We start from the raw sequence: 23743 nt of genomic DNA, 5'->3' as shown, positions 1-23743 counted from the left end.
CAAAAGTGTGCTTGTTTCTTGATCACTTCGTCAGACTTGTATGGGGCAGCATGAACTGCAAGCTTCTTTTTTTCATCTTTGATCTCCAGGATGTCTTTGAAGAGGAGGAACACCCCATTTGATCTTAGTAGACTGCGATGGTTGCATGGAACCCTGTGCCTCGCAGTTGCAGTGAACCCATCAACCTATGAAGAAAGTAGAGTTCAGAACCGGGTGATAAAAATAGAGGGTTACCTTGGAAGACTCAAATGGTACTGTGTCAATCAGCTTGCAAAGTCCAAGGTTTCTTTGAATAAGCATTAAGAAAGAACTTTGCATTACCTCAGTATGGAGAATTTCCTTGAGCTCAACTATGGGGCATTTTTCACTCCTGTAGCTGGAAACAATGGAAAAAATTCACCATGGAAAGTTAGCTATCAAGAACAAAGAACATATACCAAACATGGAATGGAGTTTTGCATGAAGTGCCATAGATGTTGTAAAACTTAAAATCTTTTGGAAGTTTTGTAGAGAACCATAGACAGAAGGACTCATTTGCCCACTCAAGAATGCATCTATTGAAAGGAATGGGTATTGTCTTGTCATCATAGCTTAGTTGCATAGAAAATATTTAGTTTATTAGCATAACCAAAGAAAAGAAAAGAGAACTTGATATACCACTAACCATGTTCTCTTTAAGTGCAATTTCCATCTCAAAAACACACTCAAGGGGTCCATATGAGTGTAGCTTGACATACTTGGGATTGTTATCATGCTTTCTGCACAGCCTCCAAACTTGCAATTGTGGAGGGCGCTCCCATTCATATGTGAGAGATGCCATCATCACTTGACAAATGTAGTTATGGTCAACACATTATATGCAACATGTGTTACAACACCTTCTTCTCTCGCCCCATGCAATTAGCCACTTCCCATTGGTTGAGAGCAAATATCAGTGATTATTTGCTAAGACATGGTTAAAGATATAACCCTTTGATAATTACCCCCCATCGGATGGTTGCCATTGGCTAGGTCTGGTGGCCCAGAAACTCCTCCTTATTATTATAGATTATAAACATATTTATAATTTATAAATACAAGATTAATTTTATTGCATATCAACCATAAAATAAACTAAAATATACACCACGGTAACTAAGCAGCCTCCAATGTTTCGGCTACACACAAGTGACACTACAAGATCTAGCTCTCAACACCAACATTGACAACATGCTGCATCACTATGAACACCACAGCTGAGAGCGCCCCGAGCAAAAGCAATGTTATGAGCTCAAACTTCCACATAGAATCTTGAACTTAACATCTCTCTAATTTGTGGATGAAATGCAATGCCTCTAGCCAACTCCACAAGATGGCAATACTAGCAAATTCCACAAAGTTTTTCCATGATGAGTAGATGAATGTCTTCATGTGAGATGGAGTCCAAGCTATAATCAATGCCATTATCTACTAGCCCATTGATGCGAAGCTCATAAATATCTAAAGTGACATTCTTCAACTCAAGAAAAGCATTTGAGGTATGGGTTTCTAGGGATCCATTTGTGCAAAGATTAAGTGTGTATTCCACTAGCTAACATGCTATAAAATTTACGCTTAAACCCAAGATAAACACAAAACAAGGACAAACATGCTTAAGGGGAGCTAAACAATGTTTTAAACTGGTTAGCCATACTTGATCTACCCACTATCCTTTAAAAAATTCCTATAGACAACCCCCCCCCCCCCTAACAAATGCAAAAGACTAAAAGATTTTTGCTATAAGAAGTTGCTAGCAGTCAAGAGAAGTGGATGGGGAAATAAGTAGTGCTGTGGAACACCAACTAGCCACTGAAAACCTTTACTTCCACTTCTATATATGTTCATAAAATTGTTGCTATAAGTTGGAGATGATTGTGTCTCTCTTACTAAAACTCTACTAGATGATGGAGGACATGTATATAAACACTTTGTGTCTGTAAACCACTAAAGAATTATTATATGATTATTATATTTCAGTGGCTGTGTCTCAAAGGTGTTTATAGCCTTAGATTGCTTAAATTGAAGATGCCAACCATGTTTGTTGAGAAGAGTTGCATAATGCCACCTATCATAATACCTAAATGCCATTTTGTCTCACAATCCACTACTTTATGCCAAGTGTGACTAAAGATGATACAGTCTCCACTATGAGATGCTAAAGCCACCTCATAATCCCAATCACACCATAAATATGAGTGCTAGAAGAAGATATGATTTACAAAGGTCTTTAGCATAATTGCTATCATGGAAGTCCAAGCCAAGCTAGTGAAGGGAGATGACACTGCTCCCAAAGCTAGAGTCAAATAATACACCCTCTACCACCTTTCCAGCTATTGTGATCCTCATGCTTGGTATAAGTGAATAGTTTGAGACATGTACTCTAAAGAGCTACTCCTCATTCACACAACAAGAACCACAGATGCCTAACAATGGCAAATTCCAAATCATGCCACAAACTAAAGAAAATTGTATACCTTGGCCTCAACTAGCACATCTAGAACATCTCCTAGAGTGAGTGTGAAAATTGAAAAACTAGAGCTAAAAACAAAACTTGTTAAAAACTTGAAATAAAACTTGTTAGAAAGCTCTTGACCTACCCTAGCTTTTAAATAAGAAAAATCTCAAAAACTCTAAGTAGAACAAAGGTGAAAAAGCTCCAAACTCCTCATAAACAACACAAGAAGAGAAATGTTGTTAGATGTCTCGACACACAACATGAAAAATCATGAGATATAACTCTTTGATGAGCTATTGGCTTGCTTTAACTCTCAAACAAAATAAATCTTATAAAATCTAAGTAGAAAAGAGGAGAGAAAGCTCCAAACTCCTCACAGACAACACAAAAAGAGAAATGATGCTAGATTTTTCTTAACACACCATACCAAAATTCACAAAACTTAAAAGAAAGCTTTCTTTAGATTTCTTCTAGGAATAAAGAAAAAAATCCAAGGAAAACACTCCTAGAAACCGCAAGATAAAGAGAAAGAACTCCTCAATAATTAAAAAAATGACTAAATCTTTCTAAGGGAATGAACTGAATCAAGAAAGAAAGAGCTTTTTGGAAATTTTAGGAGCAGATCTACAAAGATTTGAGAAAATAATGGCTTGTAAAGAGTGTATAATATAGTCTTGTATGAGCCCTTCAAATCTCCTTGCATGTCCCAATTCCTGCACTAAATTTGCAGATTTGTGATGCCAAATAATAGAGAAAGATGAAATCTACAAGACTATCTACTCAATTTGCCAAAAAAAAAATTAAAAAATTAAAAAAGAAGAAACTAAACCACTAGAACAAAATTTTTAGTTGTGAATCCCAAAACCCAAAGAAAATTAAGAGAAGCTAATAAATCTGCAAGAATGGCTATGAATCCCATGCTTAGAAAAACCCATCTCAGGGCACCCCTAGACATGAATTATACCACTGAGAATGAGAGTTGTGCTCTAATTCCTCACAACTCTCAAGAAATAAGAAAGAAAATGAATGGAAATGGGATGGGCTAATTAAGAATCAACTCATCCCATTGTGGTCACCATTTTGATGTGCAGGCAGCACATCTCTCACTCTCAAACATACTCAAAACAAAGCAAAAAACTCCATAGCTACCAACTCAAAGATACATCATCAATCACTCCTTATCATGCTCCCTTATCTACATTTCATCCAAGAAAATGGAAAGAGGCCATTCACAACATTTCGGGGAAATTAAACATTGCTTAAGCTTGTTCTGCTGCTCGCAACACAAATAAGAGGGGTTTAAAGTTCTAAACAAGTTGACCTCCTTTCTAGAGTAAACAGGATCCCAAGGATTGCAAGATGCAATCAGCAAGGCATATAAGGTCTATTCATTTCTTATCAGTGCTTTTGTCCGAAACTTGCCATGGCATTCTCTCCTGTAAGTAGTTTTTCTACATGACCAGATTTGTCATGCGTTCTGCAAGACAAGGTACTGCTTTCAGATTTGCAACAATCTTCCCGGGCTTGGCTTGAATCTTAACTACCTTCTGGCTTTGCTCAAAACCTTCTGGGACCAGGAGATTGTGTCTGGTCGCTAAATCGAGTGGAGGCTCCACCAGGTGGACAAGAACATGGCATCCTCCTTCCTTGGTATCATATTATAGCAGGCCAGAGTGGTGGTGACCCCAACTCTGCTGTCCAGTGGTCTAGCAAGAGTGGTCACAGATGGATGCAACTAAGGACAACGCAGTAGTTGTTCCAGTGGGTTGACAGCAGCTCTTTTTTGCCTCGTCTCCATCCATATGACGTGGCTGCGTACATGGTTTGTGATTATCAAAACAATGCTCTTAGCTTTAAAGAGTTTTCTTGCTGATCTTCCCAGGGGCCATTGCTGGACATTAGACACACATCGCTACTCTTTTCCTGTGCTTGGATGTACCAGCAAGGACTCCTCAGCTTATGGAACCACAGAAGGTAACTTGAGTTTTTTTATTTATTTCCCAAAAGAAGCTAACAAAGCTTTTTCTTGCACGTTGAGTACCTGGGAACCGTGGCAAATCCCAAGATATGGAATGTTTCTCTCGAGGCACCAGCGAGCAAGCTGGAGCTATATCAAATCCTTGTTCCGGTCGATGAGAATGTCACTGGTGTGCGTTTGCTTGATCTCATCCAGGGATCGATATCCTCACCCTCGCACAGTAGCACCCCGTGGATTGGCTCGAAGCTGTCGAGGAGCGAGTTTAACCCGGAAACTCGTGGAACAATGACTGGAACCGCCCCATAGCTGACGATCAAATCTAGATAGTATTCTCCTGAGAGAAAAAGAGAAAGAACTGTTAGCTAGCTAGCCATGCTTTCTGTGGAGGAGTCACAAGAAAGCCCGAAAAACTTTTCAGGGATTTTTTTGATCGATCAGGAAACAGGAAAACAAAGAAAACAGGAGATTTAGAGGATGGAATCGGGAGTGACATTTCAATGACAATGATTGAAAAGGAAATCAAGAATCGGCTGGGAGAGGAAGAGATTTCGATCCATTCTCAATCAGTTACCAACGAAATCCGCGAATTTGTTCTTGCGGACGGTGCGCCTGGAGACGATGTGGACGCGCGGCAGCACGGAGGCAAGGTCCGCGGCAAGAGCGCCGTCCATCCCAGCGCTCTTCCTTCATCGCTTCAAACACACACGCAGCGAGTAAAGCTCCACACCGAGTACTCGCTCTTGCCATGCCCATCGTTGATACCCATTCTGGAGAAATGCTGCGTTCCTGCAAGACCTCAGCGAATCCAAATCCAGATCCGCGGCTCTCCCCAGGAATTGCGATGGATCGAGAGCTCTGTCGATGATCTCGCTGCCCACGAGAAGGATCGGTTGAAGCAGCCGCTTTCACGAACAAATCTGGGTATCTGGTCGCCAGTCACGCGTGCCTGTCCGGGAAACTCACTCATAACGGGGAGTTAGCTTGCGATTGCTGCTAGCTTGCAGCGAGATTTTGGGCGGTTGAAGATGTCACGGTTGGCATCGCAACCGCCCAATTTTCCAACGGTGGAAATGCATCACCACTTCATAATGAATCAAAAAACAATATGTTGCAAGTGGTCAACCCTAGGGGTAGTGGTTAAGCCCGGGGAGATGGGATAGTCCTATAGAGCCGAATCCCAGGATCGAGACCCTGGAAGAGGAGGGACCCTCTTCAAACTGATCACTCCTTTTCATTTTTTGATTGAATATTCGAACTCTGTTTCTTTTTGTTAATGAACCAAATATCCTCAGCGACTAAAGCTTCCTAGTTTCCTTTGGCTCTCTGGCTAGACTAGCATGGGCTCTTCCTGTTCTTAAATTTTCTTGGTTCATTGTCTCTCGCTTTGATTCTATCCATAGGTGAGAATGTGAGCCACTCTTTATCTCAAAGTTCATCTGCATCTGCGAATAACATATTAAAAACCAGGACAGCGATTTCAAAAGTGAAAAAGCTTGCGAGTAGCGTAACAACTTACTGAATGGTGGTTCTTTAGACAAAATATAATATGCCAGTATGGACAAGGTACAATGGGCTGCACAAACAAAAACAAAGAAATTTCATGGTGCTTTATAAAACTTATTAAGCTCTACGATACTGTCCACCCTCGCCAGCTGCAATATCCTGTGAAACGTTCCGGCGTCTACGTGAGCAGGCTTGCCAGACAAAAGTAAAAAAGGAACAAAGTGTTAAAAACCATGTTCCAAGCTTCAAGAAGTCATTGATGTGGGCCTTGACCGCTCTCTGAGAAGGATAACACGGTCGAAAAGATCAAAGAATTCAGGTGAAATCTGAACCAGCGATATGAACCCATAGCAATCTCGTTGCCAGTCTGTTTCGGTCGCCATCCTTGATGCCATCAGCAAGAGTGCCAACCCGATCTTTATGAGACCAAACATGTATAGGATGTAGTCCTCGTAAGAGTCGCGGCATCGGACTGTGGCATACAACGCTGCCATAGAGAACAAACTCGATAGTTTCTCGGACTGTGAAAAACAACAAATGCCTGCAAGTGTAGGCCAGCTGAGAAACATCAACACGTACTTACACGTTGTTCGTGCTGAGTCACATAAGTGATCGGCCACTTTATAGCAAGTCTGGACGACAAAGGGTCGTTATTGTAAAGCACAACACCCTCCAGACTGAGTCGTCTGTTGGGACGTAGCTTTCCTCACATCACCTGTTATCACCACTGTCTGTAGAATTAACAGCCAATGTAGCATACGAAACAAAGCATCATATCTCCAAACAATCACCATGCTACCTTGAGGAGAGTGCTCTTCCCACTGCCTGTTTAGAAGGAAAAGGTCACAAACAATGAAAATCAAGGTCACGAACCTGGCGAACTGAGAACGAGAGTCATGGAACCCGGCATCACATAGCCACTCACGTCCTTGAGAACCTTGATCTTGCTGCGAGCCAGCTTAATGCAAACTCCTAGAAGGCATCCAAGTAGCTTCTTGCCAATGGTATCATAGCCAGGAGCAACTTCGGTGTGATCCATCGTAACACTGATGGCTTTGAAGCGAAGAACCTGAATGGAACGTAAGATCCCTCCATGGTAGCAAACGGGAACTTACTAGAGTCCAGGGAGGGGATTTCTCCTTGGAAGTGGATGGAGATTCATGGCTGATATCACCGAAGGAGCGGCACACATTGGACAAAATGGGCCAGCATTTTCCTCCGAGCTCCTTGCCCGTGGCGCCGAGACTCCAAGCCCTAGTAAAACTATCATTTGGCTGACTGTGCTTTCCACGCGGCAAAGCCACGTGGCGTGCCTACACTTCATAGTGAATCAAAAAACAATATGTTTCAAGTGATCAACCCTAGGGGTAGTGGTAAGCCCAGGGAGATGGGATAGTCCTATAGAGCCGAATCCCAGGATCGAAACCCTGGAAGAGGAGGGACCTTCAAACTGATCACTCCTTTTATTTATTGATTAAATTTAGGGCACGACGGCTGCAGATGAGCACCAGGCCCGCGGAGGAGGTGACGATGTCGAAGAAGGAGCTGGGGAGCGGAGAGCCGTCACATGACTTTGCAGACGTGCTGTGGTCGAGGGTGATGGTCCCAGTTGGCGTGCCACAAAAACTCGACAGATTTGATGATGCCTCTCCGAGTCGCGTAAGATGCGTACCAGTAATTCATACCCAACAAGTAAAAAAAGAAAACCGCCAGTTTTATGAGTAAGTTTAACGAGAAGCACCGGATGGAAGCCAGGAGCGTGGCGTATGACTGTTGATGCTTCCTGGAATGTATCTAGACGGGCATGCCACCCAAAGCCTTTGAGGACTACAGCCTCCAGCAGCTATGGGCTTTGCAACACAAATTTAACAAGCAGCTGCACGACTCCGACGCATTACGTCCATTTACATTCCGCTGGAAGTACGCAGCTCTCAAGGTAGCTTGGTGATAAATGTGGTTAGCCAGCTGAGCTCCGCCTGGCCGTGGAGGTGCGCTTGCAAAGTTCTAGATAGATGCGCACACTACTCGTGGCTTCCAGGGAGGAGGCAGATTCTCCAGAAAGGGCTTCTTCCATTGTTCTACTTCCTGGACAACGAGGGAGTGGATCTCAACGAACCCGGACTCTAGACATGATACTGGTGAAAGTTCCTTTGCACATCGTATCTTGGTCGCCGGCAGCCTCTCAAGAACAGCCTCGACAAAAGGATCCTGGGCGTGAATGAGCAAGGCTATGACTCGTTTCATGAGGGAGACGTGCAAGAAACTGCTGCTTACGAAGAGCGTCACTTCAACGATAAGATCGTTACTTGTGACTTTATAGGAGACACCTTCAAGAGGGACCGGGATGGTGGAAGCGCTAAAATGGCAAAACGTCACCTTTACACTGGCTCATCTCCGGCACGTAAGGACTCCATCTCAATACTCGGGCCCCGTACGTGAAACTCTTTGCGTCAATCATGCTCACACAGCCATCATCTTGTAAGTAGCCACTGAGGTTGTCGAGCACGTAGTTTCATCGCGATGGATCACGAAACAGCGCGAGCGTCTTCAGGTGTCCACAGCCGGCGCAGAACCTTCCAGTGTGAGACAAAGCTATAGCCACTTTCCATTCGGACATCAATTCCCATGCGTTCCCGGCTCGCCAGACGCTGGCCAGATGCTCGATCCAAACCCTTTAGCAGCGCCTCGCCAGAACAACTTGGTCCACAGGGATGTTCTTCTTCAAGTTCTCTCTTTTGTCTATGATCATATAGATGTTCTTGGTTTTTTGTCAAGGTTATGGCTCCATAATCAAGGGCCGACGCCACTTGATCGGGCATCACGCGGCAGCCCATCAAGGACTCGCACGCGCAGCGGCGTCCATCCCATGGGGCGGAGATTCCTCCCCACAAGAATTAGACTATCGATGATGTGGCAATATCTGCTACGTGTACCGTGTTGGCCATATGGCCAATTTTCCCGCCCCCGCATTAGGGTTTTTTAGGTTTCACTTTATTTCCCCATTAGCAATTGTTTACAAGGACGATCAACAGAATGGGGAATTTCATGAGAGCAAACTCGCCGAAATACAGGGCATACAGCACCTCCAAACGTTCCATACACATCTATACAGCAACGCAAGTAACTCAATCTATACAGCAATGCATAGAAGTCTGACAAGCAACTATCTGAGTTGACAGATATGTACCATTGTTTCTTGAGGCGCTTTGTACCTGTTGTGAGCAGTTGTCACAGGAAGTAGAAAAGGAGGCTTTTATGCGCTCCCCCTTTAAACTTTCACGACATTCTTGCGAAGGACAATAGCTGGGATGAAGTGGTTAGGAAGTTTGCCCAGTATGATGAGCTGGCTGGATAGCTCAACGGGGAATGCAAGACTGACGAAGTTGGACACGGCTTTCTTAGACGCTGAAGGAGGTATAAGATATTGCTCAAGCTTTGTCAAGAGAATTTATACAGCCGAAGTGTAGTAGGATTGGAAAAGTTGAGCGGATGAGTACCTGGACTTGAGAAAAATGTGCTGGCAAGCGTCATCCAGAACAATAAAGGCTTCCTTCCAACTTACTTTCAACCTTGGAAACATAAACTTTTCAGATGCTGATGGAGTGATGACGAAATGGGAAGCTGATCATCATAGCTGTTCAATTCATAGTGAGCATTGATCTCACATCAGATCGGTAAACCAGTTTATGAGCTTCCTCTCTCTACGGAAGTGGGAACGAACACTAGGGTATGCATTTGTGGGGTATTCTACTATACAATCAGGGAGGTAGTTTGAGACACTCCAAGACAGGGTTGGTCAATTTTCAAGCATCCTTCCTATACTAACGTATTTATCATTTAATGTAAATCTGTAAACCCTAGGCGTGGATAGGGCACAGGGCAAGGTGGGCGGGCGGGCAATGGCGGCTGGGTACGAGCGCGATGGCTATGGCGGCTACGAGGACTCTTACGACGAGCGGCCAGACGACGCGCACCCGCCCGATTACGTCCCCGACTATGTCAAGTCCTTCGTCGGGTACCTCTACCGCAGCATCCGCGAGAAGAATGTCTACGAGGTACACCAAATGTATGAGAGCAGCTTTAGCAAGCTGAGCGAGCGCTTCTTCTCCAAGTCGCACTGGCCCTCGGCGGAGCTCGTGGCGCCCTACGTCGACAACGATCACGTCTTTTGCCTCCTCTACAAGGAGATGTACTACAGGCACGTCTACGCCAAGCTCAATGTCACCTTCCAGGAGAGGCTGGAATCCTGGGACAATTACTGCAACCTCTTCACGGTCATCCTCCATGGAAACGTGAATATGCAGCTGCCCAACCAGTGGCTCTGGGACATGGTGGACGAGTTCATCTATCAGTTCCAGGCGTTTTGCCAGTACCGGACCAAGCTCAAGAACAAGACCGAGCAGGAGCTAAGCTGGCTCAAGCAGTACGACGAGCAGGTCTGGAAGCAAAGAAGCTTTCCTCACTCTGTCACTGATTTCTTCCTTCTCGGTTTTGTTCTCGCAGGTGTGGAATGTCTATGGTGTGGCGAATTTCCTCCAGGCTCTGATTGACAAGTCGGAGATTCTGCAAGTCCTGGAGGAGGAGAAGGACGGGGCGGTGACGGCCTTCAGTGCCAACGATGGATATGACTACGAGGGTGGCAGCAACGTCCTCAAGGTCTTGGGATACTTTAGTATCATTGGGCTTGCGCGGGTGCACTGCTTGCTTGGGGATTACCACACGGCTCTCAAGCGCCTCGCTCATATTGATCTCACGCAGCACGGAGTATACAGCTCTGTGATCGGCTGCCACATTACCGCGGCGTACTACTACGGGTTTTCGAACATGATGATGCTGAGGTGAGTTTTTCGAGCGTGAGCTCTCCTCGCTGATAAAACCTTTCTTTTGCTACCAAGGTACATCGATGCTATCAAGACTTTTAACCAGGTGCTTGTGTACATCTCCAAGACGAGGCAGTACCACCAGAAGTCGTCGCAGTTTGAATGGATCCTCAAGAAGAACGAGCAGATGTACGCGTTGCTTGCGATCTGCCTGTGGTTCTGCCCCCAGTGGCACCTCGTAGAGTCCGAGAATGCGAGGAGCGATTCTCAGAGGAATGAGACCGTGACTCACCAGCTTAAGGAGAAGCGTGGGGAGAAGTTATCCAAGATGCACAAGAACGACGAGGCCGCTTTCGACGAGTGTTTCTCGTACGCTTGCCCGAAGTTTATCTCTCCATCGCTACCTGACTTGAGTGACACCTCTGGAAACTACAGCCAGGTAAGTGTGTCCTTTTTTCGTATCTTTTCAGTTCTAAGCGGGCACCTGGAATCCACAGGAAGCATACAGGCTGCAGCTGAAGCTCTTTCTATCTGAAGTCCGACAGCAGCAGCTCCTGAACAAGATCAGAAACTACGTGAAGCTTTACACCACGATATCTATTGCAAAGCTAGCCTCGCTTGTGGAGGTAGACGAAGCCACGCTGAGGTAGCTTGTATTTCGTTTATCTTCTTGCGTTCTCAGCACTTAAAAACTTGGCAGGATGGCTTTGATGACTTACAAGCACAAGACTCACTACATTGACGACGATGGCAGCGTAGCATCTACCGCGGACGTCGAGTTCTACATTGACGAGGTTGGGATTTGCTTGCTTGCTTGATTCTCACTCATCAGGGAGCTCAAATCTCTTGCTTTTCTTTCGTCCAGGATGTTGTACACATAGCAGAGCCGAAAGTTACCAAGCGTTTTAGCGAGATCTTTGTCCGCCACATTCTCAAGGTAATGCTCTCAAGAATTTAGCTCTTTCTCTTTTAACACCATGGTTTCGCAGTTCGACGAATTGGTTGGGGACCTGGAGCGTGTCGCACTAGAGTGAAAGATAGTTGTGACGCGTAAAAGACTTTTTTGTTGTTAAGAAAAGAGATGACATGTTCTGGCAGTGCCATTTGTATTAGCGTGACTCGTTCAAGAGAAGGAGAAAACCCCTCTTTGGGAACAAACGAAGGAAGAATGGAGGTGATACCGGTGCCTTGTTTGGACGACAATTACGCTTATCTGTAAGCTCTCGAGAGTGAGTGCTTTGACGAAAGTTCCCTGGATTGATTGATCAGGATAATCGATGGAGCGAGCAAGCAGGCAGCGGCGGTTGATCCCGTGAAACCCGAGAGCGTTTTATCGGCAGCCAAGAAGCATGGAGCCCAAGTGACCATGGTTCTCACCACCCACAAGCACTGGTAGAGCTAGCTTTCCATTCTTTCCTCCGCAAGAAAGCTTTTCTACCAGGGACCACGCTGGAGGTAACAACGAGATCAAGAAGCTCGTCCCAGGGATCAAAGTCTTCGGTGGTGCCAAGGATAATGTGGAAGGCTGCACGGATCCTCTGGAGCACGGAGCGGAGCTTGAGCTGTCCAAGGATGTAAAGATCAAGGCCCTCCACACTCCATGGTAAAGTGTCCTCTCTTTTCTTCTCGTCTGTGATGCTAGTTCTTGAGAGCTGCTCTTGGCATTCGTAGCCATACCAAGGGCCATATCAGCTACTTTGTCACCCACAAGTCTGGAGATCCTGCCGTCTTCACCGGTGACACTCTGGTACTTCCTTTCTTACTTGTCCTTGTCTGTGGTCTTAAAATCTTGCGCTGCGCAGTTCGTCGCCGGCTGTGGCAAGTTCTTCGAAGGCAAAGCCCAGGATATGTACCACTCTCTGTCCGAAGTTCTAGCCGAGTTGCCTCCGGCTACTCGAGTCTTCTGCGGACACGAGGTCTGTCTTCCACTTCTTGTATACTTTCCGTCTCTCAGCGTTTAGAATCCACCCTTGCAGTATACCGCCAAGAACTTGAAGTTCGCCATGTCTGTCGATCCCCACAATGATGCTCTTAAGCAGAAGGTTGCCTGGACGGAAGAGCAGCGTCGGAATGACAAGCCTACGGTCCCTTCCACCATCCGAGAGGAGCTCCAGACCAATCCCTTCATGCGTGTTAACGTGAAGGAGTTCCAAGTCCATATGGGAGAGAGCGATCCGGTTGAGCTGCTGGCGTCGTTGAGAGCCGCCAAGGATCAGTTTAAAGGCTAGCTCCCTCTGTCTGGATCCTTGAGATGATAAATGATAAGTTGGCTTCCTCGAAACTTATTCTTCCGGAACGTCGATGTGGATTTCTTGCTTGCCAGTGGCAACCATCTCGATGGCAGCTAAAAGCTTGCGAATCTCAAAAGGCTTCCCCATGTAACTGTCCATTCCCGCTGAAAAACATGTATCCTCGTATCCACGCATGGCATGCGCTGTTAACCCGATTATGGGCATTTTTCTCAGACCATCCCTGGCTTCCTGTTCCCGTATTCTACGAGTTGCTTCCAATCCATCCATGATCGGCATCTGGAAAGAAGACTTGAAACTGGAAACTTGGAAAAGAACAAGCTACCTGGATGTCCATGAGGATCAAATCAATGTTGTCCCGGTTTGCGTCCACGGCCGCTATCGCTTGGACTCCATCCCCCACAACGGTCACAATGTGGCCATGCTTTTGGAGGAGTCTAGACGCAACCTTCTGATTCACAAGGTTGTCCTCCACCAAGAGTATGCGCTTGGTTAAGTCAACCGATATTTCTGCTGCTTGTACAATGCTCGGGTCCTTGACGCTTAGAGTGACTTCTTCTTTCGGAGTCACAGGGCTGGGAGCTTGCTGAGTGCCATCCTTGGCGACCATGACGCGGGAAATCTCATCGTCCGTAGATTCCCGAGGTGCCGGGGCTTCGTGACCATCTGCAACTGAGCTTACGACTTCAGTACTAACAGGTTTTCCCTGCGTAGTCTCGGCTCCTACACAAACCAGAATACTTATAAGTTGCCTATGCAAAAAATACGTACTTTGAGAAGTCACAGAGGCAGCTGTTGCGAAGAAACCAGATGCTTCCTGGGCAGCGCCCTCCTTGTTCAAGAGGTAAGGCAAAACGATGTAAAAACTACTGCCTTTTCCATATTCGCTTTCCACCAGTATGTGACCTCCCATCAGCTCTACAAATCTGCAAAATCGCCGCAGCTGTTAACGAGTTTAAAGTCAGTTGCAGTTTCCTTATTAGCCAGATTGTTCTTAGAAAAACCAAAACTTACCTTTGTACCACGCAGAGACCGAGTCCTGTTCCACCATATAAGCGAGAAATCGAAGCATCCGCTTGAGTGAAGGGCTTGAAGACATCCTTGAGCTTGTTTTTGCTGATGCCAATCCCACTATCCGATATCTTGTAAAGAATGGTCACTTCGTCGGCTGACCCCCGGTTGGTAAACTTGGTGTGAGCTTGCGTGTGTTGAGGCATGAAAAGGTTTCTCGTCTCTGTAACTTCCAGCATCATTTCTGACATGTCTGACCACTGAGAGGCGTTAAGTCTCGATAGAACCGAATCGTCTTGCATTCCGAACCTGTGAACCGAAACCTCAACTCGGACCTCGCCCTCGGGTGTGAATTTCAGAGCATTTCCAACTGCACGGAGGATCAGAGTTAGTTGCTCACTGTGTATACCACCGCCTCACCTAAGTTTAACAGGCACTGCCTCAACTTTCCCGAGTCCCCGACCAGAAACTCGGGCACAGCGCTGTCGATTTCATAGCTCAGCCGAAGGTTGTGTGCCTGCGCACGCGGCTGTAGAATGTGCACAGTGCTCTTCAGGACGTGATGAAGATTAAAAGATATCAACTCCACTTCAAAACGGCCAGCCTCGATTTTCCCCAGGTCCAAAATGCTGTTGATGATATGCAGGAGCAACTCGGCACACTCGCTGACGGTGGTCATGTTCTCCTTCTGCTCATCTGTGAGAGAAGTTCCAAGCACCAACGCTGACATTCCAAGTATTCCGTGAATAGGAGTTCTGTACAGGAAAAACAAAGTATGTTAAGGCACTGCGAAAAAAAAACGAGACGAATAATCAAACCTGATCTCATGACTCATGTTGGCAAGGAAATCCGACTTGGCTTGGCTCGCCAGTTCTGCTGCTTGCTTCGACGTCTGTAACTCCTCATTTGCCTTGACGAGCTGATGCGTTCTCTGGAGCACTAAACTTTCAAGCTCCTCATTGAGCTTCTCAAGCTTTTTAGCTAATTGATGCTTCTCCCTGACAGCAGCCGCAAGTGACACAGCTACAGCTGAGCTAACAGATACAAAAAGCTCTACCTGCATGACAATCCGCGGTTCCACAGTTGGGCCACCTCCAGAGATATTGTAGAGAGCACCCTTCTTTTTCACGGTCGACCAAGTGCAAAAAAGGGAGATCCCGCACAAGATGAAGGCCCATCCCATCCGGTTGAAGCGGAAAGCACTGTAGACGATGACTGGAAAGAGAAGATAAGGCAGTGGCTTCACGTACGTAGGAATGACGAGCGTGTAGACTGTTATCAGCAGCAGCACGGTGATGAACCCGACCAAAAAAATCTCCACAATCTTCCCCGGCCTAAACATCCCCGGCTTGGGCTGCCACACGAAGCAGTGGAGAACGAAAGGTGACACCGTGATGGAGGCAGCTACCACACCCAGCCACCATGTCGCCCAGCAGATTGTAAACTCCTTCCACGGCACCATGCGCCCGACACACTCGATCAAAGCTATGGTTGCCTCGAAAGGTGCCGAGAGAAAGCAGGTGACGAGGAAGTACCACAGAGCATCCCCAAGTGATTCGATCGTCGGTATCAGCCTGGTCTCGGAGCACAAAAATCTACGCACCATCCAGCTGCAAAAGTGGACCTCGAGCGTCCTGAGAGTAGCAGCCCCCAAAAGAACCACCGACTTCAAGAAATTCAGGCCTTCCACGCCCCTGTCCGTGAAGTAGAGCCTGACGCCGAAGAGCCCAGCAAAGTTTCCCAGGAGAACGAAGCATCCTTTCTTGCAAGCCACTGCGAAGCCCACCGCATGCGGGAGATAGAGTGGGAAGACGATCACCTTGACGATTTGCTTCTGGAGCGGTGGTGCCGACATCTCAAACGTTGCTGCCCCGAGCGCGATCTCCAGCGCCGTCAATCCCAGGTTCCAGGCCAGGAAAGACGCCAGGCATCGCGGGCGCTTGACATGAGCCACGATGCATTTGAAGGAACTGGCAGCAAATCCCTGAGCGCGAGAAGCTGCACTGGAGCACAGATCCTGGATATCAATCAGCCCCCGACCATTGGCCATAATCTTCACCCTGGCATCCTTCCCTGGCACTGCCTCAATCCAAGGAGAGCTAATCCCCCACCCGCATTCTCTGCCCTGCGAAACAATCGCGGCCGCTCTAGCGCGCGATCCGCCAATCGCACCAGCGGTGGAATCCAGCGAGCGATGGAGGGATCATCGCGATCATACCTGGGCGGAGAATCGAGAAACCCTAGCACACGTCCTTAGGGCTTCGCGAGAAGACGATGCGACCAAGATTTTTCGGTTCGAATGGTTTAACGGATACATAGCTTCGCGGTTTTCTTTCTTCTAAAAGAATGGAGGGCTAGAATCTCGCCTATCTAGCGGCGCATACGCTCCGCAATAATCCTCAATCCCATATACCTGGAACACCAATCACATCAAAGAAAAAAACGAATATCTCACTTACCTTCCCAGCATCATGACCGTCGCTTGAGGGTTCGTACCGGGCGAGAAGTTAAACGTGGAGCCGTCGATGACGCGCAGCGCATCAACGCCTAACACGTGGTAGTCGCTGTCCACGACTCTGCCCACCTGGCAGCCACCGTGGTAGTGCCAGATGGTCTGTACGGTCGACCTGCAGAAGCTGGCCAGCGTGACATTGACCGACGACCGGAGCGTTGAATCCGCGCGGACCGGCGATGCCACCGTCCCGCCCGAGGGAAGAGCTTGGGCGTCGTAGCGAAAGCGGCGCATGGAGCTGGAGAGGATGATCTCCTCGATCTGGTTGATCCCTTCCACGCAGCTCTGGAGATCTTCCGGGTCCTGGAAGTAATTGAAGGTGACCTGGGGATTGTCCGCGGCGTCGAGCGAGGTGAGCGTCATCTGGCCGCTCGATCTGGGGCCGATCACCTTCTCGAGCAGCACGCCCGCGCTCAATCCATCGAGCTCGCCGCTGCCCGCCTCGATGAAGCTGCCGTAGTGCGTGATCCCGACCACCTGGATGAGGTTCGTCTCCACGGGCGCGGGCGAGAGGAGGTAGACGGTGTTCATGGGGTTGTCCGCCATGCCCTGGCCGACGCCTGGGAGATTGACGAGCACGCGGATGCCCATGCTCTCGAGGTGCGCGCGCGGCCCGATGCCATTGAGCATCAGCAGCTGGGGGCTGCCCATGGCGCCCGCGGACAGGATCACCTGGCTCTGGCGATTGGAATTGAGGCGCGCGATGTGCATCCGGCTGTTGGCATCGCGGTATTGGACCCCGATCGCGCGCGGCTGGTAACCTACACACACGACGATCCGGCCGAGAAGAGAAAGATAGTAAAATAAGGAAACAGGGGATCCCAGAAATTCGAGAAAATCTGAGAGATCGGGCTTCGGTGGCTCACGCCAATCGCAGAGAATCGAGGAGGAGTTATCGAATCAATCGAATCGATCGGACAGAGAGAAAGAAGTCGATGACAACAAGTGGAGAAGAGAGGAGAAATTCACCTGAGGTGTCGAAGAGGATCCTCTGGACGCTGGCGCGGAGGAGCACGAGTATATTCCTGGCGCTGGCGTAGCGGAGGAGGTCGGCGGCGGTGTGGCGGTTGCCCTGATGGTCGAAGATCGACCCCCCAGTCTTGGTCCCATAGATGTGATCGAAAGTGGCGCCATTGTCCGGCGTCACCCCGGTCTCCAGCAGCCCCGCCCTAAATGCGCTCTGGAACGCTCCCAGCTGCGGCACGAACGCCACCACCCTCTCCACCCACGGATACGACTGGTTAACCAGGCGCGCATCCCAGCCAACCCTGCGCACGTAGTCGGGGCTGGCGCGCGTGTAGAAGCCAGCGTTGAGGCAGCTACCACCGCCCAGGACGCGCGGGCGAGTGTTGCGAACGCCGTCGGTGGACGTGAAGGCCTGCGCGGGCGTGAATTGCCCCTCGGTGTCGTTGAGGCTGCGCCCAAAGTTCTCGATGCGCGTGATGTTGGCGTTGCCATAGGGCGAGGGACCGCGCTCCAGGACGAGGACGCGGAAGTAGCGGGAGAGCGTCGCCGCCAGAGGGCAGCCGGCGGTGCCGCCGCCCACTATGATGTAGTCGTACTGCTCGTACACCGGGGAGTCGGCGGCGTCGCGGAGGAACGAGTAGGGATAGGTCTCGTCGGCGCCCGTCCCTGCGCGCGCGCGAGGAAGAAGAAGAAGATTCAAGAGAAAACATTTAAAAAATTGCGCGAAAGATTGGGGCGATCGATCGATCGATCATCCAATCTCGCTTCTGTTTTCCTTACCTCGCGCGATCATCAGCGCCAGCAGCAGCACCAGCGCGGAGCTTTGCATCGTGGATTTCTGCCGGGATTGGAGGATTCTCATCGCAATGGCGCGCCAATTTTCTCTCTATTTCAAGAGCTAGGGGAGTGGGCGAGGACGACAATGCGAATGACCTGCCCAAAGGGCGTGGCGCCCAATCTTGGCATGCTTTCGAGGGGCGTACCCACAAATCTTGTGTGTGTTGTTCTCGTCAAGGATATGTTATTCATGGATCGATCTTTCTAGCGCTGGAGCTTCTCTAAACTATTCGTTTTTAAATTTCCGGATATTCTAATGTGCTCACATCGCCGCCGTCCGTCCGGGTCTCGTGGATCATCCCTCGAGCGCCTCGATTCGCGTAGCTCGCTCGCTCGATGCAAGTTATGATCCTGTTGGCGAGTCTCCTCACAGCGCAAGCTCGATGCCAAGGTGCCATTTCCAAAACCTTTGGATCTCAAACGAAACAAAGTGTGAGCTATGGTGAGCTTCAGATGATTTCTCCAGGTTACCTCGTCCGAGTTGAAGCTCTCGAGGATTATCCCGCCGCGACAGGGCACCGCAAGATCCGACCAGTCCATGTCAAAAATTCCAAAGTCCTTGGAAAGTTCCTGGAGAAAAACAAGGAGTTTATACTGCCGAGAAGCAGCAGGGAAGTGATATACCCGACCCAAAGGTGTTTCCGGGTCGCCAATTACTCCAAGCACAAAGCCTCTATAATCAGCATTCGATCCCTGCAGTACGAAAATTACATGAGAAATCATATCATCAAAACCAGAACACGAACCTGTCCGTGAATCTCTAGAACTGGCGTTCCCTTCAAACTCTACACGAACGGTAAACACGATTGATCTTACAACAATTGATGCTACCTGTCTAGACACCCAATTCAAATACTCCTCCCAGGAGAGGTTTGGAGCGTCGCGATCAGGACGTAAAACTTGCCAGCCATTTCGGCGAAGTTGTCGCTCCAAGACATTGACGACCTTGGAGAACAAAGAAAAAACATTAGAAGTTCAGTACAACCAGCGTAACTTACATCAAGGTTGAATTCCCGCTCGCCAGGAGCACCAGGTTCATATCCAGGATCTATCCAATGACCTGGAACGACTGTGATTCGGTCACTCTTACCGATTTCACGCGAGGATTTGAGGTACGTAGACGTAGGTAGTACTTTGTGCCTTTTTGTCTGCCAAAACAGAGACAATCACTAGACAAACTTTTAAGATAAAGTCGAAGTACCCGCTTGCTTAAGATTTGCGACAGTTTGATAGAAGCGATTTTTAGTCGAGCCGGCAAGCTGGTTGCCAAATTTCCACAAAACGCATTTGATGGAACATCTAATTCTCCAGTAGCAACCTGGAAACCAAGTCTTATGACCAGTGAAAATCGCCACTGCCGAGAGTTTCCAACTCACCGCTTGACATGTCTTTGAGATTTTGATCCGCTTCGAGTACTGGATTGATAAAACATCCTCTCCTTGTTGAACTAATACTCTAAACTGCAGAAAAGTTGCAATGGTTTCCCCAAATATAAATATCTGCTTACCAGATTTGCAGCTTGCCAGTCGAGCTTTAATCTCCATTGAGGTCCAAGTGAGCCATTAACCTGTCAGAGAACTAGAACACCTTACTTAGCACACCACAAAACAATCATGCCCAAAACCTCTACGCTTGCGCATAGTTTCGCTTCGCCACCACCAGCATCAAACGTTCTCGTTATGCTCAGCGCAGGCACGGGAAAAAGCTCGACGACAGGACGCAGGGCTGCACAGCCCAACACCCTTCAATCACTAAACGATGGAAAAAGTGAAAGATCAAACCACTAGGAGAATAAAAGCTGCAGTACCTAGCTTCCCGCAAAACAGTGACATTGGCTTGATCTTCGCATAAGCAAATGTGCGCGAGGAATCCATTCTCCAGTCCTCTTTTTTCCAGTCCTCTTTCGTCACTTTGATCCCCAAGACAAGGGAGAGAGGACACCACTGCCATCGCCATCTTGCATCGTCGGCTGGATTACAAACTAAAAGTAAGAACCATTTGAAAGAGGAGGAAAAGAAACTCACACAAGCCCAAGCAATCTGGAAACGCAAGAGCGCGCTGGAACTTGACAAGAAATCCATTCGCGGGGCTGATCTTCGCTCCCAGCTTCCATCTATACTCCTGCAAGAGGAATTAGTCCCAATGAATGAAAATGCGGGTATGCATTACATCTAAGCTAGCTCACCCGCGATGGAACGCGCTTGTAGTGAACTGGAGGTACATAGAATCTGTACGGCCGAGTGAAACATCGCTCTCCTATACAAACCTCGTCCTCCTCGTCGACCTCTGGGAGGTAGCACGGCGGCCCTTCCTCCCCCATTTGCCCTAAAAACAGGGGAGCTGGGGTTTAGCTCGTACGGCGCCACGTTGCAAGATCAAAAAGATCAAAAGCGTCAGACGAAGGCGCTAGGGTTGGGGCAGAGGAAGAGCGATGGCAATGGGCGGCAGAGCGCGCGGTGTGGCGTCCAAGCTTCGCCGCATTTCGGTCTGTGTCGTCGCATCTCTCGACCTCGTCTTAGCTCCTGTGATTGATCCGTGCAGGCTGGTTGCGAGATTGCTCCGCATTGGTGGTTTCGGCGATTGCTGACGACGGTAGGCGCTTGCCCGTGCGATATTTCGGGATCTGGCGTGTGATTTGTGCTGGCAATTCTTGTAGGATCTTCGATCGCGGCTGGTGGAACTGATTCCGGGAGAACAGGTGAGGTCACTGAGCTTTTCTGGAAGGCGGTAGATGAGCACTATCGTCTTCTCTATAGGAGCGACTGAAAAAGCTGAAAAAGGAGCATGGATCAGTTCCGCTCGGCCAAACCACAGTCGATATGGTATGCGTTTGTTTGAGCTAGTTAGTCATATCTATGATCTCTCTATTCGTTTCAGGCCATTGGTGGAATGCGAGGGATTAAAGGCATGCTTTGGGAGACGTCCCTGCTCGATCCTGAAGAGGTAGTCAAGGATTTATTTGTTCTTTGCTGTTTCAGCGTCCTTGGCAAACAGGGTATTCGTTTTCGGGGCTTGTCCATTCCAGAGTGTCAAGAGAAGCTTCCAGCTGCCGTTTCCGACGGTGAACCGATACCAGAAGGACTGTTTTGGCTGCTTGTTACTGGTGAGGTAAGGCATTAGGCTTTCAAATGTTTTGACTTTCTTATACATTGTTCCCTTCAGGTTCCCAGTAAGGAACAAGCTGCGACATTGACGAAAGACTGGGCTTCTCGTTCTGACATTCCGGGCAAGTTTGATTACAATTTTTTTGCTTGTCTCACAGAAATGTGTTTGATACAGGTCATGTGTATGACGTTGTGAATGCACTTCCGAGTAATGCGCATCCAATGACACAGTTGACTGCTGGAGTTATGGCTTTGCAAGTAAGTGTTTGACGTAGTTCGAGAACACTTACTGAGCTCGTGCTACAGACCGACAGCGAGTTTCAGAAGGCGTATGAGAAGGGAATTCACAAATCAAAGTGAGTAGTCGTAGTTATATATATTCCTGATAATTGAGCGGTGTGTCTAGGTTTTGGGAACCAGTGTACGAAGATTCGATGAACTTGATTGCTAGGTTGCCAGGCCTAGCGTCCTACATCTACCAAAGGTTTGCATAATTTGCAACTTGTAGTGATGCTAAATGTTTTCGCTGCAGAACATACCATGGAGGCAAGCTGATTGAGTCAAACAAGTCGCTGGATTATGGAGCAAACTTTGCTCACATGCTGGGTTTTAAGGAGCCCAAAATGCATGAGCTGATGCGCCTGTATCTTACTATTCATAGGTTAGTCTGCTACAGTTTCCTTTGCCGTGAACTGAGGATGGCGTAATTGACTTTCAGCGATCACGAGGGAGGAAATGTTAGTGCACACACCGTGCGCCTGGTAAGTTTTTGTGGTCTTCTCCAAAAATACTCTTGATGACTCTATTTATCTCTAGGTGGGGAGTGCACTATCGGACCCGTACCTTTCTTTTGCGGCCGGAATGAATGGCTTGGCGGGTCCATTGCATGGTCTTGCAAACCAGGTTTGAGTTTATCATCGTGTGTTCTGGCCTGAAGTCTGAAACTCAATCAGGAAGTGTTGCGTTGGATTAATGAAGCCGTTGAAGCGATCGGAGCTGATGCTTCCAAGGAAAAGCTGACAAAATACGTAAAAGATACTTTGAATAGTGGAAAGGTCAGCTTTGTTTGGAATGAAAAAAATTTTAAAAATCAGTTGCTTAACTCTGCTGTACAGGTGGTTCCAGGCTATGGACATGCAGTGCTGCGTAAAACGGACCCTAGGTACACTTGCCAGCGCGAATTTGCACTAAAGCATCTGCCCGACGATCCGATCTTCAAAATGGTAGCCTTCAATTGTTGCTTTATTTTCTCATTTGGCCACACTCTGATCACAGGTATCCAATCTTTACGAAGTTGTGCCTGATATTCTTCTTGAAACGGGAAAGGTAATACTCGCTATTCACGGCAATCATAATGCCCCCCTTCCAGGTGAAAAATCCTTGGCCTAACGTGGATGCGCATAGCGGAGTACTTCTACAATACTTCGGGTTGACTGAAGAGAAGTACGTTTTTTCCTCTTTTTCCTCTCTTTTTTTTCTCATTAAAGGAAAAGGCTCTGACCACTTTACTTTTCTTCTCGCAGCTACTACACCGTGTTGTTTGGCGTCTCTCGGGCCTTAGGCGTTCTCGCACAGGTACTAGCATTGTGCTTCCAAGCTCTCCAATTGACTGCTTGTATCCTTCAGCTGGTGTGGGATCGCGCACTTGGTCTTCCAATTGAAAGGCCAAAGAGCATGACCATGGAGTGGCTGGAGAACTATTGCAAGAAGCAAACCGTGACAGCGTAAGTCGACGCTCTCGAAATTTTCGTTCTCGTTTTCTTTCGTGAATAACGGCTGGTGTAAAATACAATGTGGTGATAAGGATTGATAAATCCAATGAAATGAACAACAGGAAGAAGAAGTGAAGTGAGAGTCTCTCCGACATGGAGGTACTTGAGTCTCGACATGGAGAGGCATCATGAGAGAGAGGATGGATTGAACGGCGTGGGATTTGATTCCTAGCTATGAAAAGCTTCGCCACCGAGGAGGCCAGCTTCACTATGCTGGCCTTTTCCATCACCGCAGTGGTCTTTTTCTCAAGAACAGGGCCGTGGAGATCCGACACCACTCCACCGAGAAAACGAAAAAGAAGAGAGCTTGGATCTTGAGTGGAGATGCGGAAAAATCTGAGGCTCGCAAAGTCACTCCTTTACTAATTTTATTTTCGCCCATTTGACGCGAACTTTCTTCCTCTCTTTCTCGTTATAAAGCGTTGACACTGGTTAGTGCGTGGCATCTCGCCCGCGTGGCAGTTTTAAGGGCTGGAGCTCCGCCACGTCAGGCAACGTAAGCCTGTGTGTAAAGGCTG

At 47.9% G+C, this 23743-nt stretch overlaps 6 protein-coding genes across 8 annotated transcripts; 3 read left to right on the top strand and 3 right to left on the bottom strand.

The window, feature by feature from the left end:
• The first annotated feature begins 9798 nt into the window (after positions 1-9798).
• LOC9657050 (eukaryotic translation initiation factor 3 subunit L) lies at positions 9799-11886 on the top strand. The gene is made up of 7 exons (XM_002974085.2): positions 9799-10390; positions 10458-10792; positions 10850-11213; positions 11272-11420; positions 11475-11568; positions 11640-11711; positions 11764-11886. The coding sequence occupies exons 1-7, from the start codon at positions 9854-9856 to the stop codon at positions 11806-11808; spliced, it is 1596 nt and encodes a 531-aa protein (XP_002974131.1). The 5' UTR covers positions 9799-9853; the 3' UTR covers positions 11809-11886.
• On the top strand, positions 11839-13055 carry LOC9655985 (hydroxyacylglutathione hydrolase cytoplasmic). Its single transcript, XM_002974084.2, has 6 exons — positions 11839-11989; positions 12044-12166; positions 12216-12377; positions 12446-12521; positions 12577-12690; positions 12751-13055. The coding sequence occupies exons 1-6, from the start codon at positions 11856-11858 to the stop codon at positions 13000-13002; spliced, it is 861 nt and encodes a 286-aa protein (XP_002974130.2). The 5' UTR covers positions 11839-11855; the 3' UTR covers positions 13003-13055.
• Positions 13043-16405, bottom strand: LOC9655983 (sensor histidine kinase AruS). Of its 2 annotated transcripts, XM_024678807.1 has the most exons (8): positions 14853-16405; positions 14455-14789; positions 14317-14404; positions 14038-14178; positions 13838-13949; positions 13721-13746; positions 13349-13565; positions 13043-13302 (listed from the first exon to the last, which is right to left on the bottom strand). In XM_024678807.1, the coding sequence occupies exons 1-8, from the start codon at positions 16082-16084 to the stop codon at positions 13057-13059; spliced, it is 2397 nt and encodes a 798-aa protein (XP_024534575.1). In that variant the 5' UTR covers positions 16085-16405; the 3' UTR covers positions 13043-13056. The 2 variants fall into 2 exon arrangements, with proteins under 2 accessions (XP_024534575.1, XP_024534574.1); XM_024678806.1 differs by lacking the exons at positions 13043-13302; positions 13349-13565; positions 13721-13746 and having other exon boundaries at positions 13837-13966; positions 14038-14404.
• On the bottom strand, positions 16090-18341 carry LOC9655982 ((R)-mandelonitrile lyase-like). The gene is made up of 5 exons (XM_002973880.2): positions 18293-18341; positions 17516-18178; positions 16494-17307; positions 16419-16447; positions 16090-16274 (listed from the first exon to the last, which is right to left on the bottom strand). The coding sequence occupies exons 1-5, from the start codon at positions 18339-18341 to the stop codon at positions 16090-16092; spliced, it is 1740 nt and encodes a 579-aa protein (XP_002973926.2).
• Positions 18342-18511: 170 nt separating this feature from the next.
• Positions 18512-20692, bottom strand: LOC9657049. 2 transcript variants are annotated; one of them, XM_024678740.1, is made up of 13 exons: positions 20535-20692; positions 20374-20470; positions 20157-20318; positions 19974-20074; positions 19857-19916; positions 19726-19809; positions 19551-19667; positions 19348-19497; positions 19181-19294; positions 19096-19134; positions 18974-19042; positions 18821-18919; positions 18512-18756 (listed from the first exon to the last, which is right to left on the bottom strand). In XM_024678740.1, exons 1-13 carry the CDS (start codon positions 20667-20669, stop codon positions 18586-18588), a joined length of 1398 nt encoding a protein of 465 aa, XP_024534508.1. In that variant the 5' UTR covers positions 20670-20692; the 3' UTR covers positions 18512-18585. The 2 variants fall into 2 exon arrangements, 1 of the variants encoding a protein (XP_024534508.1); XR_002992822.1 differs by having other exon boundaries at positions 18642-18756; positions 18979-19042.
• Positions 20693-20707: 15 nt separating this feature from the next.
• On the top strand, positions 20708-23626 carry LOC9657048 (citrate synthase 4, mitochondrial). The gene is made up of 20 exons (XM_002974083.2): positions 20708-20834; positions 20891-20941; positions 21006-21047; positions 21106-21171; positions 21227-21292; positions 21344-21457; positions 21512-21575; positions 21629-21711; positions 21760-21809; positions 21860-21937; positions 21986-22114; positions 22172-22214; positions 22270-22356; positions 22407-22508; positions 22569-22676; positions 22729-22779; positions 22823-22896; positions 22977-23028; positions 23080-23177; positions 23288-23626. Exons 1-20 carry the CDS (start codon positions 20781-20783, stop codon positions 23298-23300), a joined length of 1425 nt encoding a protein of 474 aa, XP_002974129.2. The 5' UTR covers positions 20708-20780; the 3' UTR covers positions 23301-23626.
• The last annotated feature ends 117 nt before the right edge of the window (positions 23627-23743 follow it).

The sequence above is a fragment of the Selaginella moellendorffii genome, unplaced genomic scaffold (assembly GCF_000143415.4).
Source record: "Selaginella moellendorffii unplaced genomic scaffold, v1.0 SELMOscaffold_23, whole genome shotgun sequence".
In the NCBI taxonomy this organism is placed as follows: Eukaryota; Viridiplantae; Streptophyta; class Lycopodiopsida; order Selaginellales; family Selaginellaceae; genus Selaginella; species Selaginella moellendorffii.
Note: the sequence above shows the minus strand (reverse complement) of the source record. Positions and strands in the feature narration are given on the sequence as shown.